The 16,071-nt window shown below is 41.1% G+C and overlaps 2 protein-coding genes across 4 annotated transcripts; both read left to right on the plus strand.

Annotated features, from left to right (window-relative positions):
- Nucleotides 1-2,551: 2,551 nt before the first annotated feature.
- Nucleotides 2,552-4,108, plus strand: LOC102711346 (phosphoglycerate mutase-like protein AT74H). Its single transcript, XM_006653963.2, has 2 exons — nt 2,552-3,186; nt 3,273-4,108. Exons 1-2 carry the CDS (start codon nt 2,559-2,561, stop codon nt 3,710-3,712), a joined length of 1,068 nt encoding a protein of 355 aa, XP_006654026.2. The 5' UTR covers nt 2,552-2,558; the 3' UTR covers nt 3,713-4,108.
- A 6,367-nt stretch (nt 4,109-10,475) lies between these two features.
- On the plus strand, nt 10,476-15,231 carry LOC102711618 (phosphoglycerate mutase-like protein AT74H). 3 transcript variants are annotated; one of them, XM_040524610.1, is made up of 4 exons: nt 10,476-10,591; nt 12,667-12,737; nt 13,588-14,293; nt 14,371-15,231. In XM_040524610.1, the coding sequence occupies exons 3-4, from the start codon at nt 13,762-13,764 to the stop codon at nt 14,793-14,795; spliced, it is 957 nt and encodes a 318-aa protein (XP_040380544.1). In that variant the 5' UTR covers nt 10,476-10,591; nt 12,667-12,737; nt 13,588-13,761; the 3' UTR covers nt 14,796-15,231. The 3 variants fall into 3 exon arrangements, with proteins under 3 accessions (XP_040380544.1, XP_015692438.2, XP_040380545.1); XM_015836952.2 differs by having other exon boundaries at nt 13,706-14,293; XM_040524611.1 differs by lacking the exon at nt 10,476-10,591 and adding an exon at nt 10,783-10,832.
- Nucleotides 15,232-16,071: the final 840 nt, after the last annotated feature.

The following is a 16,071-nucleotide window of genomic DNA, read 5'->3' on the forward strand; positions in this document are numbered from 1 at the left end:
ATGTTATCATGCCTTCTGCACTGCTCATTTTCATTCTTGTAGACTGCTAGTTAGTTTGCCCCAAAATCCAATTAGACATCACTACATCAGATGCTGGTTTCAGTCGCTTTCATCAGAAACCAAACAGGATCATCTGCTGTTTGAAAGGTTACAACAAGAATAACAATCCAGTCTTTATTAAACATATTTCACTTTAAATTTGGAGTTCATTTTAGGATTTTTTTTAGCATAAGTTTATTTTTTGGTGTTGGCTTTTAGATCGATAAGAATACGTATATAAAAGTTTTATTCACAATTTTTTTTTCGTTTGCAAATATGTCATTTCCAAACAATCGCCCTATATCCAGGGAGATAAAGGCCGCGTTCGGCAGCCCCCAGATAGTTAATTTACCTTCCTCGTTTTCCGCACGCACGTTTTCTAAACTACTAAACGGTGTATTGTTTACAAAAATTTTCTATAGAAAAGTTGTTTTAAAAAATCATATTAATATATTTTATTTTTTAATAATTAATAATTAATTAATCATATACTAATCTATTACTGTATTTACCGTGCCAGAGCATAAGTTAACTTACGCCCCCGAACGTGGCTAAAGTAGCCTAGGAAAAATGGGATAAAAAGTGAGCTGAAACTTCTCTGCAATCCGAGCTGTATCCACTATTCCATTATCTTATCTGGTGCCTTGGATTGGAGGGTTTGGAGCACCACATGAGGTGTTCTTCTTCCTTAGGGGAGAAGACATTGTTGTCAAGACTCAAAAAGCTTGTGAACCTTTGGGAGCATGTGATGTCCTCTAAACACATTAATTTAATTAACTATGGCCTACAAATACAAAATTTGATTTAAATGTTTGGTTTCTTATTGCGACCCGTCCTAGAAACATGCTTGCTCCGGCATGCTTCATCAGGTTGCTTACGTGTGAAAACCAAATCAGTGTCAAAAAAGGCCCCAAGCAAGCAAGGGTTTAATTAAAGCAATCTTTATTCCTTATTACTAGCTTTGAGCAATTGAGCTAGACATGATCACTCATAGCTCCCCCTTAAACAATGTTTTGATTACATCCTACATAGGCCACGTTCGTTGTGGTTGGTGTTGGGGTAAGTTCTTCTGCGTAAAAAATATAGTAATCCATTAATACATGATTAATTAACTATTAATTATAAAAAATTAAAAAAAATAATATGATATTTTAATGAAACTTTTCTATAATTTTTTTTATAAAAATATATCGTGTAACAGTTAAGAAAGTGTGCATACGAAAAACTAAGAAATCTAGATAGGTTCGGCACCATACTCTTAGTAGTGCACACGTTGCTTACTTCATAAATTGTTACCATCTTTCCGGCAAAGCAAGCTTTCTTTTGTGTGCCTGTTACTTGTTAACACAAATCACACTGCCAAGTTGCAACCTTTTCTTTCCCGTTGGAGCACACGACATCAGCATTATGGTATGCCAGCTATTCAGCTAAACTAACCACAGTTCATCGTTAGATTCAGTATCATCTTATCACTGTGTCTCTTGCTTGCACTGCTCTCCACACCTCCTAGCACACGTATCTGTAGTCCTGCACACTGTTTGCCATTGATGTTAGTACACCAGATTCATGTCAGCAGGTAGGTAGGTATGCCATCTATCAATGGGCTGCGATTGTTTGGAAAAAAAATCACATGTTATCTATAAATGAAAAATAATTTATGAATAAAATTTTATATTGTTTTTAGCGATCTAAAAGTGAAGACTGGAAAATAAATTTCGATAGAAACTCCCAAATTAGCTCTAAGTCTTAGATTAAAAATTAAAGTTTTAACTTATAAATATAAACGGAAGCAAAAAAAAAAACAACAGATAGGCTCTGGGGTTTTGTTCAGAGGGGGTAGGAGGTGTGGTAGCATCAGCCACATGAACAAATTTCCTGGAAGAAGCCGGAATGCATCACCCCAGAAGGCCGCCAATGCCACGATGATTGACATGATGAAACCTTACCTAAGATATGTATCACTGTAGCAAGCAGCTTGAGCTTATCACATATAAAATACTGCTGGCCGTGTGATGGAAGCGTCTGCTCCGTGTTATCTGTGGACTGCATTGATCGTCAAGAGAAAAAAGAATGCACCGACTGTTGTTGCAGAGGAGCATGAGGCTCGGTGCTCATCTTTTGACTTATTAAAATATTAAGTACAAACAAAAATAATTCACGAATAATATTTTTATATATGTGTTTTTAGTGATCTAAAAACTACTTTTTAAAAACCTAAAAATCAACTACAGATTTAATGCTGAAAATTTAAATTTTAGCATGGGATGATGGTTTGGAATGGTGTATTTATATACATATATTGTTGGCAATCTAAAACCAAGTATGGAAAAAAACTTTGGGAAAAAAAGCTTCAAGAATCAACTCCAAATTTAAGATTTAAAAATAAGGTTGAAAATTTAAATATATAAGTAAAAATAAAAAGATAAAAGTGGATATTAGCATAAGCGAAAAAATAAACTTAGATGGGAACATTGCCGAGGAGTGGACTCATTATGCAGGAAGAAGCGGAAGCATGGGTGATGCAGCTAGGATACGCAAAGCATCCTATCGCAGCGGCTTTACAACACCGCGTCTTCCTCCTTTTCTTTGCTTTAAATTTGGCGGTGGTGCACGCCGGCCCCGGCCACCGCGGCGGAGGAGGAGTGCCTTCTGTGTCGTGTCGTGTCGTGGCGGAGAAGGAGAAGGAGATGACGCCGCGGCGGCTCCCGAAGCGGATCATCCTGGTGCGCCACGGCGAGAGCCAGGGGAACCTCGACATGTCCGCCTACACCACCACGCCGGACTACCGCATCCCGCTCACCCCTCTCGGCGTCGACCAGGCGCGCGCCGCCGGCAGGGCCATCCTCGACGTCGTCTCCTCCTGCTCCGGCGCCGGTGGCGGCGGCGGCGGGGCCAACTGGAAGGTGTACTTCTACGTGTCCCCCTACGAGCGGACGCGCGCCACGCTGCGGGAGATGGGCGCCGCGTTCCCGCGCCACCGCGTCATCGGCGCCCGCGAGGAGTGCCGCGTCCGGGAGCAGGACTTCGGCAACTTCCAGGTCGAGGAGCGGATGCGCGCCGTCAAGGAGACCCGCGACCGCTTCGGCCGCTTCTTCTTCCGCTTCCCCGAGGGCGAGTCCGCCGCCGACGTCTTCGACCGCGTCGCCAGTACGCCCCCCGCCCGCACCTCGCCATTGCTGCTCGCACCGCAAGCGACGAGCTAAAGAAGACATCGATGGCTCCTTGCGTTTCAGGTTTCTTGGAGTCGCTGTGGAGGGACATCGACATGGGGAGGCTGGAGCAGGACGCGAGCTGCGAGACCAACCTGGTGATCGTCTCCCATGGCCTCACCTCGCGGGTGTTCCTCATGAAGTGGTTCAAGTGGACGGTGGACCAGTTCGAGCGCCTCAGCAACTTCGACAACTGCGAGTTCCGCGTCATGCAGCTCGGCCCCGCCGGCGAGTACAGCCTCCTCGTCCACCACACCCGGGAGGAGCTCCAGCGGTGGGGCCTCTCGCCGGAGATGATCGCCGACCAGCAGTGGCGCGCCTCCGCCAACCGCCGCAGCTGGGCCGACGACTGCTCCTCCTTCCTCGCCACCTTCTTCGACCACTGGAACGATCATGAAGACGACGACGACGACGATCACGGGGAGGAAAATGGCAAGATCAACAAGCTGCTGCTGCTGGAGTAATGATCTTTTGTTCTTGTTTGCTTGGTTCTTTCTTTAATTATACTTCAAGCTGAAATTCTTTGGAATTTGATTTGATTGATCGCCATCGGGGCGACGCATTAGCTGATTCTTTTCTGTTTATTCAGTAGCCTGTTCATACATAGTTGCTAGCAATTACATTGGATAAATACTATATATGATTTGGGGGAAATGGAACAAATCAATTACATCGAGTGCAATGCATCATTGATTTTCAGGCCTTTTGTTGTGAATTCCATTCGTATTACTTCACTGTCAAAAGGGGATCATTGCACATCTTCTGTAACTAACAACAGCCCCTTCTGTTGTAAACTCTGTCCTATGTCAAAAACATTTGATTTGGGGGAAATGCAGCATATTGGAATCACAACATCTATGAAGGCCAGTTATGTCTCCAAGATTTGGTTCCAGTTCAATTCTGATTACAGTTTACTACTAGAAATGGCCATGTCCTCTTTTACTATTACAGTTTGCTATCTTTAACTGCTAAAGTAGGTCATATTTTACATCTTCAGTTTATATTTTCTTTTACAAGGAATGCATTTTTGTCAGAAAAGGATAACCTTACCATTTCATTTGGTTGTTTCTCTGCTCTTTTTTCCCTTTTGCGACGGGGCCAAAAAATAGCACCTGCTATTCATGTATATCTAGAGACACACTCCAGTTTCCACATGCATTTCATCAGAAAACAGGTGCAAATGCAAAGATTCCCTGCTTGCTACTAGTTGGCATGTTCATCCTTGACTATGGCACACACTATAGCATCTAGATTTTGGTCCCTTGCAATTTCGTGCAGTGCACTACAAGTAGGTGTACTTTTTTTTCCCCTTGTTCTTTTCTCTCTGTGTTTCTTTAACCAGGAGTACCAGAATTGTGGATCCACATAAACTGAGCACTGTCCTAGGATCTGTGTACTAATTTGAAGTATCTGTGTACTAGGATCTGTGTGATCCATAGTCTAATCAATATATGATTAGGCACATCTAAAAATAGGAAAAATGAAAACAATGGCTTGCATCTGCAGGTAATTCAGTAATCAAATATCCAGCTGTAAGGATTATGTGTTGTTGATAGGGGCAGATTTTTCTTGTCCTGCATCGCATGAACTCGATATGTTCCTCTCTTCCTACGAGTTTCCCATGGATTGCACATGAGCATATCAGCAGTCTGAATTTTTTTTTTAAGAGCAACTGGGGCGAGATCCCCAAATGCTGGCTGAGGCGTAATGTTGACATCTTTTTTTTTTCTGAAACAATGATCAATACCCATCAGGGCTTGGATTTCATTAATAAGCATGAAACTTTTGGACTAGTTGCCCATGATATTTTGCTACGTAAATCGCAAGTTAACAGGGCATTGACATGCTTACTTTAAGTATATTGGAATATAAGAACAACTTGTTCTGACATGTAGGTTGTGCAGCTAATTTATGGTCCCTTTGGCTGCTTGCGTTGAACAGATCACTCTACCCATTCACTCTTCCGTTTAATATTCCCTCCAGTATTTTATTTGTCATATACTTTTTCTTTAATTCTCAGAAGTCAACGGGCTGCAATTTTGATTACTAATCCCCTTGTTCTACCCACCGTTTCATAATGTAATATGTTAGATTTTTTTAGTTGCAACGTTTAACCATTCGTCCTATTAAAAAATTGAGTATAAATATAAAAAATGATAAGTCATGTTTAAAGTTCTTTTGATAGTAAGAAAGTCACACGCAAAATAAATAGTATTTCCATGATTTTTTGAATAAGACGAATGGCCAAACATTGCAAGAGAAAAGTCAAACATTTTACATTATGAAACGAATTGAGTATTTACTACTTCCGCACTTCATTTTTTTAATGCTAGGCGCCATCAATTTTTGGAACTATGTTTAAACGTTTTAATAAAATGAATGGTCCAAAAGTTAATGGCGCCAAATAAAAAAACTTGAGGCAATACTTGCCACCATTGGTTAGTGCTATTTTAATTTTGATAATTAAAAACTTCTAAATCACTATATATATATATATATATTGTTCAATGGAAATGAAAATTACTATATGATACTATTGAAAATTCAACACAGTACTTTAATAAATATTGTATTATTAAATATTTATGATTATTTTGTGTTAACAAGTATTTAGAAATGAAGAAATCCCCCCTTCCCATACCATGGATGAGAGGTCACGCTCACTTTTATGGGTGATCGATCGAGATTAAATAAACATGGTTAATAATTTACTAGTATAGATGGGTGAAGTTGATACTTATGATGTAGCACAATATTGATATATGGTTGGGCTTGGTCTAAAGTGGTGTTAAGTTGGTTAGATGATGGTTTAACTTTTGCTAAACTAAATGCTTCATAAATGTTGTGAATGCAAATTGTCCCTGCGAGGCTATTTTCATTGTACTCCCTTTGCATTATTATTACACTTATCTGGTATGACTTGTTGAGTACGGTGTTTGTACTTAGTCCTAGGATTTCTCCTTTTTCATAAAGGTAGGTATTGAGTCTGATGAGGATCCTTTAGATGACTAAGGCGAGTCACTATGCTTGAGGACTACCTGTGAGTCGTTGCCCCGTGTCCTAGTTTAATTATTGCGCTGTATGTTTAAGACTTATTATTTTATTTATTTTTTAACACGATGGTCCTGTATTGATTTGTCTCTTATGTACCTGGGTGGATCGGGACGTAATTCACAATTAAGTTTGAAAATTGAATAAATTTATGGGTGTGACACATGGCAACAAAACTTGTGGCCCTTGAGACTTGTTGGGGAGGTAGTGACTTCACACCCAGAAATTCCTGACCAAAATTTCTAAGCTAAATGTGTATTAAATACTTGTCCAGGATCAGCTAGGGTACACCAAACCACATAGGTGACATACAATTTCATGTCTTACAAATAAATAAAATATTCATTTGAATGCAACGAAAAAGGATAAATAGCCACTCTAATCTTGATCTTCCGAGCGGGCAGCTCCTACCACAGGCAGACTTGACGGCAGAGGTGAGGCCTAATCCTGAGAGTTGACTCGTACTCCATCTCTGGTGGGGAAAAAGAATGGTGACTTGACACAACCGGAGGCCACGGGTGGCACGCACAGGCACCGGCACGGAGGCCGCGTCTGAGCATAAGCTGGTAGGAAGAGGTGCATGTGGCGGTGAGCACAACGGACGATGGCGTGGAGTGGCGTGGGGAGAGGTGGCGGTGAGCGACGACCTAGTACGGGACAAGCCGACAGCGACGGTGAGCTTGGTTTTTATTGGCGCATGACATTTGGAAGTGGCTGGTAGGGTGAGAGAGGGGGCGCTGACGACGTGGGGGAGTGGGGAAGGATGGATTCCTCCCTCCCATTGGCGGTGAGGGGTGGGGCAGTGCAGCGGTTTTGGGCGAGGTGCATGGGGGTGCAAGGGTGGGAGGATGTGGGTGGACTGAGAGAGGCAGGCAGCGGTTGATGGTCCTAAGGAAGGCTGCGGGAGGTAGGAGATGGGCCTGATAGATGGGGTCCACCTATTAGTGTTCCTAGGAGAGAGATTGAGGAAGGGGAGTCGGACTTGGGCAGCTAACTAAGCAACGGCCTGGGCTGGCCTAGCAGAAAAGGGGAGGGAAGAAGGGGAGGAGTGAGGCAGGTCGGCGGGAGGGATGGGCCAAAACCAGCCCAAACCAAACCAAGGTGGGGGAGGGGAAAATAAAGGAAAAAGTAAAAGGAGGGGATTTTAATTCCTTTCGTGATTTTATTAATTATTTAATTTGTTCCAATGCATTGTATTTAGCTTAAAGTCCTATAATGCATTTGCCAGAGGATTATTTTAAAATACTCCGGCAGGTCACTTCCCGTTAATTAAATAAATTTTATTTATGATTAACTCTTGATTAAATTAGATCATTTACTCTTAATGATTTACTTCGATCGAATTAGGCTAGGGGAGGGAACTTGGGACATGACATGACCAGCAACGATTAGACCACCAAAGATGTCACCATCTAGCATATGCCTTCTTACCATGTTCCTATATGCTTTGCATCTCTAAGGCCTAGTTCTTAATTTTTTTTAAAAAAACATCACATCAAATTTTTGGATATCTAAATAAAGAATTAAACAAAGATGAATCAAAAAACTAATTACATAGTTATGGAAGAAATCTTGAGACGAATCTTTTGAGCCTAATTAGTCCATGATTAGCCATAAGTGCTACAATAACCAACATATGCTAATGACGGATTAATTAGGCTCAAAAGATTCGTCTCGCGGTTTCTAGGCTAGCCGTGAAATTCGTTTTTTCATTTGTGTCCAAAAATCTCTTCTGACATCCGGTCAAACATTTGACGTGACACTTCTCCCAAAATTTCTTCTCAATCTAAACGCCCCCTAACTCTCCCTTCTATGCTTTTGTCCATTTGCGTGTTCGGATGGTAGTAGTTGGCTGGTTGTCCGCTGGATATTCAGACTTTAGTAGTTGGTGGGTTTGAAGGCAGATTCACCTTTCACCTTCAATGTTAGCATCTTTTAAAGTGGTACAAATATTTAAAGTTTCAAATGTTTTGATGAAATCTTATCAAGACATTATTGATAGAAAGTACTAACATTTTTAAAATTGTGTATGCTGATGAGAACTCATCTAGCGACATGACCTAACCATCATATATCATCACACAACTTTTTTTTCTTGGTATTGTAAGTACATTTTGATAAAACACAAAATTGTATAGTACACAAGGAGGAGAAGTTCTAAAAAAAAGAAAGGAGGAGAGAAATGAGGACAATGGTAACCGGTAAATTGGTAATGGTAAACTTATGTGGTGAGATGACTCCTTTCCTTTATATTAGGCAACACGCATTTAGGCCTAGAGAACGAATGAGAGACAGTAGGTAGACGCTTCCTCACTCTCCTCATCTCCTCCTCCATGACTCTACTTTTCCAATCCTCTCTGATCACCAGGGGATTCCGCCTTGATCCCTACCGATCCACCCTCCCTCCACCCCCAGTACACACTTCAATTCATTGCCCCCACTTCTTCTCCCCACCCACGCCCATACTCGGTTGGATCAATAGCGAGCTAATCTCATCCTAGGACTGGATGTAGGGACGGGTGTGTTTTTCCTAGTTGATCTGGTGATGATTCATAATTATGAAAAATATCATTTTTGAATTCTCCTTTTAAAGCTTATTTTTTTTGTTGTCCGTGATTCCCTCCTCACGGGCACAGGGAGCCAAGTTCGTCTCAAAATCTCAATCCATGCACCTAGGGGAATTTGGTTTCTACCTTTTTGGTGTTAGGATTGCGGGGTGTGTGATTTCTCTGAAGTATTTGTTGTTTAGGTGGAAAGAAAATGGCTTTTATAATGTCTACTATCACGCTACCGTTGTTGTTGAGGCCGGTAGCGTACGAGAAGGCGGCTAGTTAGGACAAGTGCAAGTACTAGGCTACTGTCCGCCGAGCTAGCACCCTTTGGCCCAGAGTACCCACTTAATTATGACAGATTGAATGTTTCTCTTTTCCTAGGATAGGTCTGATTTTGTAGATTGGGTCTATACTAGCTCGTATCACTAGACTTGGCCCAACTTACCATGCTTTGCTTTAGGGTTGGCTAATTTAGTTATATGCATCTATATAGTTAGGGTAGACAAAGAATTTGTTTGGAAGCTTGAACGAATGAGAAAAAGTTTGGTTTTAGAAGACTAGCAACCCAACAACTTTGTATTTTTCCTAGCTGCATCAGCCAAGCCGTCTGAAATGAAGTTCAATTCCATTTCAGCCTAGCTAAGCATGATTTTTTTAGAGTGGCAGAACTTCACCCATCAGACCTCCAACAAACAAACCTATAAGGATAACCACGAGGGAGCATAAGAATATATGCGCCATATGCTAATACGGCTAGCAATATACATAGTGAACCTTAACCATAAGATACTAATAATTATAAAAAGTAGCCTTAAGCTTGGAGCTTGACATTAAGAAATAAAATACTCTCTCTGGTTTTTTTTCGACACCGTTGACTTTTTGATTTACGTTTGATCCTTCGTTTTATTCAAAAATTTTATCCAAATATATAAAATTATAAATCATACTTAAAGTTATTTAGTAATAAACCAAATCATAATAAAATAGTCAATAATTATAAAATTTTTTGAATAAGACGGAGGATCAAACGTAGATCAAAATGTCAACGGCGTCAAACAAAAAAATCAGAGAGAGTAATAGAGTAAACACATGCATATGATAACTACTCTCCGTTTCATAATGTAAGATGGTTGACTTTTTGGATCGTAACGTTTGACCATTCGTCTTATTCAAAAAATTATGAAAATATCATTTATTTTGCTTGTGACTTACTTTATTATCGAAAGAACTTTAAGCACGACTTGTCATTTTTTATAATTATACTAAATTTTTAAATAAGATGAATGGTCAAACGTAAAAAAAAAGGTCAAACATCTTACGTTATGAAACGGAGTTTATTTGCTAGAGGTAAAATATGATTTTCTACGTACATGTGGTAAGCATCTTAATTTTTTTTTATATTTTAATCATTGTGCCAATAACCACAAGGTATCATGGGACAATGGGACCAACCTTAATAATTTAAATAATTTAATAAGACGAATGGTTACCAGAAAAAATCCACGGAAAAAAAGCAGAAAAAAAAACCCAGCTCCGTCGCCCTCTCCGATCGATTCGCGTGGCGCATCGTACCTACGTATCTTTCGCATCGACGGCAGGGAAGGAAGGAGAGTTCAGAGACTCGGTCAATTTTCCCAAACAACGAACTCTCTCTCTCTCTCTAAACTCGCTCCCTCTCTCTCCTCTCTCTCTCTGTTCTTCCTGCCTTCGAGGACCGGAGGCTCGCCGCGACCACACGAGGTACGAGCGCTCCCCCTTCTCGCGATAATCCCCGAGCTGATTTCACCGCCGTGTTTCGCCTGCCCGTCTCGATTCCCCACTCCCCCACCCAGAATTCGATATCCCAGGCAGGTTTTCTCGCTCGCTCGATTGATTGATTGGTTGGTTGATTCGTGTTGTCCACCGGGTTTTGGGTTGAGGGGGCTCCGATCGTTTGAGAGGATTGAGGCGCTGGACTCGGGGGGAAGATTGCTGTGTGGGGGTAAGTGAGGTGCCGCGAGATCAATTTATGAGAAATACGTTTCACATGCATTTGGATGTTTTGTGTGTTGATTTGGCGATCCGAGGAGCCATGTTGGCTTACATGCCTTGTGTCTCATGCTGTAAGGAGATAATAGTAGGGTTTGCGACACCACATAGCTGAATTGATGAAATGCGCAAAAGGTACTTTCCTCTCTTATTATGGGGAATGTGATGTCAATTTTCCATGATATGCTGTGCGACCAACAAAAATTCCTATTCTGAAATCTGATAGCAGTATTCCTTCTGAAGGGCTAGGAATGGGATTATTCCAATATATTGCCAAAAAAAAAGAGACACATTTCAGATATTTTTCCTTTTTCTAGGAAGAAGGTGGAGTATACCATTATTGCTGTATAATCCCATTTACAGAGCTAAAAACTGAGAAGTATATGTAAAAACAAAAATTACTGGGAAAATTGTACATGCTTTTGGACATGCTAGTAGTATGTTCATTGTCCTTCCTCACAGAAACATCGGTTTAGGCTTAAGCCTCAGTGATCATGTAAAAGGTCCTTTGAACGACTGCAAGCACTTTCGGTAGACTGTACATAACCAGGGAAGCATTCTTACGTCGGTTTCAGGCTTTCAGATCATGTTCATATGATGTAGGTTAGAATTAACACATAATGAAGCAAAATGTTGTAGAGCAAAACAGTAGGTGATTTGGAATTTGCAGTCCATATTATCAAATATGGAATGAAGGTTCCAATTTTCTAATCCAATGCGGTGCCAAATTTGTCCTTATATACAGCTCCTCTTCTGTAAGCTTTCATTCTACACTCAGACATCAAGCCCCACGGAACTCTTTAGAGCAATATGCCAATGCTAGTCTTTTGCTAAGTCCTTTTTAGTGGTGAAATTTTAGTGTTTAATTTTATAAACTTCTAGGGAGGGAGGATGATCTTATTAATTGTTAAGAAATAAAAATGGTGAAAAATACTCTTTCATCATGTCCTTTTTCAGACAAGCAGCGATGGGGTAAGAAAATTTGTCAGATAGATACCTCTCTTCAGTAAGCAACAATCTCTTTCACATATGCTGCTCTTTTGAACTGTTCCAGGACTCTATTTTTTCTTCTGCAACTGTGCATCTATCTCCATGAAGCATCAAAGCCCCATGCATCCTTCTATTTGGATCGCCATAAGTGATAACAATGCTCAAACTTATGCTCACCAAGTTAATCATGCCCAAGATAGCTGCCCTAGGAAGCAAGTTTTGTTTGTTAAATCCCATTGGAAGTCCACAGTATCTGCCACAATCCTGGTGTACATGTTGAAATGCCTTCTGCTGATCCTGTTGAGTGAGGACAATCAACATTCTCATTAGATGTTGCTCGGCTTTGTCTTTGTTCCAAGGACTAAAAACTGAAGGATCTGATTATCAATTTGATCTGAAAGGTCCCAGCATTTCTATACTTTTTTTAGTGATGTATACATATCATTGTATCAAATATAAAAACCTACATATAACAAATCTATATATTCTGCAGCTTGTATTGATAGCAATTACGATAAGCGGTGCAACACATCCAAAAAATATATATTCCTTGTTTTATTAGTAGTCTGCTGATATGGCCATAGATTATGGAAATAGATTTAGAACATTCAGTTATTTCAGTTTCAATTATGGAAATAGATTTGCAAGGCGTAGCTTGTGTTGCACTACCTTGTAGGCTAACATAGCATTCAGAAAATGAGAAGATTGATAAAATTACACGATTTTATTTCTTTCTTTGTTTTTATCAATGCAGATATTTTCATCATGTGGACTCAAGAATTTATTCATTTTTGCAGTGGCCTTTTGCTTTCAGCTCAATCTCATGAGTGTACTTATCATCTTGGAAACAAGGACAGCTGACTTATTGGTGAGCGCTATCTCCTGCTTTTGCAGTTTTCATGTTTAAGTATTACCTTTTGTTTCTCTAGTTATTTTGTGCATATTGACTGTTATCATGGGTTTGTAGTCCCCCGTATTCGTGCTGCTTGCTTTTTATAGTTTTGTGCATTGAGGAGCTGTAACTCTTGAGAACCATTCCAATGACTAAAATACTTGTATGTGCAGTTCTATATTGTAACTGGATAATCTTGTTTTAGAAAATCAAGTTAAATAAATTCCCATTGAAAACAATGTTCTATTTATATTGGAGAACCATGCAATTATGTGGTGGTGAAGGCAAGATGTCCAATATTTTAATCAGAATGACCGGTTCTCAAACTTGTGGCACGGTACTACTTAGGTCTATAAGCTTGGAAAATACACGTTTAGGTTCATAAACTTGTTTTAATGTATCATTTAAATCCATAAACTTATTTTAATGTACCATTCAGGTTTATGAACTCGTTTTAATGTATCATCCAGGTCCATGATTTTAGATATTAAAACGAGTTCATGAACCTAAACGTGTATTTTCTAAGTTTATGGACCTAAGTGATATCGCGCTATAAGTTTTAAGGACCGGCCATGTACTTTACTTTTTTAATCAAATTTGTATAACCCCGGGTTATCAGATCAATTTCATTTTAAGTTATTTTTATTTCTTTGACCCTCTCTAGATTGATTAATATGTAATTTTATAGTTTAGATTAAGATTTTCTTAGTTCAATCTAGTATTTTATCGAAATCTATGTCATTGACCATCAATCTTTAAAGTTTAATGTAAGTTATATTTATTTCTTGAATTATACTAATCATCAAAATTATTATAATAATTGCAGAGTTGGTTTAATTTATTTTATAAGCCATAGATGAAGTGAGCTCTTCCCCAAACCCGCTGGTGGCTGCCGCTTGTTTCGTTCATAATTAATTAATAATAATATAATTAATTAATTATAGTAAGAGAAGAATAAAAGGATCTGGATCTGGTGGATCCCCTCGCCCTGGCGCCAGCCATGTCATCCGATTCCTCCCCTACCACCGGAGCAGCACCGGAGGATCTCGCCGCCAAGGAGTGCCTGTTCTGCGAGATGACGCGGCAGCACCAGCCGCAGTGCGTGCGGCGCCTCCCGAAGCGGATCATCCTGGTGCGCCACGGCGAGAGCCAGGGCAACCTCGACATGTCCGCGTACACCACCACGCCGGACTACCGGATCCCGCTCACGCCGCTCGGCGTCGACCAGGCGCGCGCCGCCGGCAGGGGCATCCTCGACGTCGTGTCCTCCGGCGGGGCCAACTGGAAGGTGTACTTCTACGTGTCCCCCTACGAGCGGACGCGCGCCACGCTGCGGGAGATCGGCGCCGCGTTCCCGCGCCACCGCGTGATCGGTGCCCGCGAGGAGTGCCGCGTCCGGGAGCAGGACTTCGGAAACTTCCAGGTCGAGGAGCGGATGCGCGCCATCAAGGAGACCCGCGAACTCTTCGGCCGCTTCTTCTTCCGCTTCCCCGAGGGCGAGTCCGCCGCCGACGTCTTCGACCGCGTCGCCAGTACGCCATTGCTGCTTGCAACCACCTCGCATTGCTGCTTGCAAGTGATGAGCTCAAGAAATGGTTTCTTGTTTCAGGTTTCCTGGAGTCGCTGTGGAGGGACATCGACATGGGGAGGCTGGAGCAGGACGCGAGCTGCGAGACCAACCTGGTGATCGTCTCCCATGGCCTCACCTCGCGGGTGTTCCTCATGAAATGGTTCAAGTGGACGGTGGACCAATTCGAGCACCTCAACAACTTCGACAACTGCGAGTTCCGCATCATGCAGCTGGGCCCCGCCGGCGAGTACAGCCTCCTCGTCCACCACACCAAGGAGGAGCTCCAGCGATGGGGCCTCTCGCCGGAGATGATCGCTGACCAGCAGTGGCGTGCATCCGCCAACCGCGGCAGCTGGGCCGACGAGTGCTCCTCCTTCCTCTCCACCTTCTTTGACCACTGGAACGATGACGAAGAAGACAATGACGGCAATGAAAATGGCAATACCAACAAGCTGCTGGAGTAATAATCTTGCTTCTTGTTTGCTTGGTTCTTTCTCTAATTATACTTGAAGTTGAAATTCTTTGGAATTTGATTTGATTGATCGCCACCGGGGCGATGCATTTGCTAATTCTTTTCAGTTTAATCTGTAGCCTGTTCGTACATAGTTGCTAGCTATTACATTGATAAATACTATATATGATTTGGGGGAAATGGAACAGATCAATTGAATTGAGTCAAGTGCAGTGCATCTGAGGAATACATTAATTTTCAGGCCTTTTTTTTTCTGAATTCCATTCCTATTACTTGAGTGTCAAAAGGGATCATTACACATCTTCTGTAACTAAAAACAACCCCTTTTGTTGATAAAGATAGACAGGTCACATCAATTTCAGCTTTTGTTGGTAATGGTATATGGGATTTGGAATTTCATTGTAAATTCTGTATTTGCCAAAAATTGATTTGTGGGGAAATGCAGCATATTGGGATCAGATCATCTGTGAATGTCAGATATGTCTCCATGATTTTGTTCCAATTCAGTTCTGGTTTCCCAAAATAATTTTACTACTAGAAATAGTCCTCTTTTACTATTACAGTTTTCTATTTTTAACTGATAAAGTAGGTCATATTTTACATCTTCAGTTTACATTTTTTACAAGGTATGCATTTTTGTCAGAAAAGGGTAACCTTAGCATTTCATTGGTTGTTTCTTGTCCTTGTTCCTTCTGTGACGGGCGAAAAAATAGTACCTGTTATTCATGTATATATGGAGACACTCCAGTTCTCACATTCATGTCTACTAGTAGGCATGTTCATCCCTGACTATTGCACATACTTACATACAGATGTTGTTCCCTTGCAATTTCGTGCAGTTCACTACAAGTAGGAGTACCTTTTTTCTTGTTCTTTTCTCTCTGTGTTTTGTTAACCAAGAGTGCCAGAATTGTGGATCCACCTGAACTTGAGCACTGTCCTATTTTGTCTGGTCAAAGTCCCTTCAATTTTATTCACTTCATCCTACAAGCTGGTCCAGCAAACTCTGCCCCTCTGACTATCTGAGTACTTGGATCTGTGTGATCCATAGTCTAATCAATTATATGATTAGACACATCTAAAAAAGGCAAAAGAAAAACAATGGATTCAGTAATCAAATACACAACTGTAAGGACCATGTGTTGTTGAGGCTTAATTAGGGGTAGCCTGCATCGCATGAACTCGATATGTTCCTCTCTTCCTATGAGTTTCCCAAGGATTGCACATGAGCATATCAGCAATCTGATATTTTTAGAGCAACTGGGGCG

Source organism: Oryza brachyantha, chromosome 5 (assembly GCF_000231095.2).
Source record: "Oryza brachyantha chromosome 5, ObraRS2, whole genome shotgun sequence".
In the NCBI taxonomy this organism is placed as follows: Eukaryota; Viridiplantae; Streptophyta; class Magnoliopsida; order Poales; family Poaceae; genus Oryza; species Oryza brachyantha.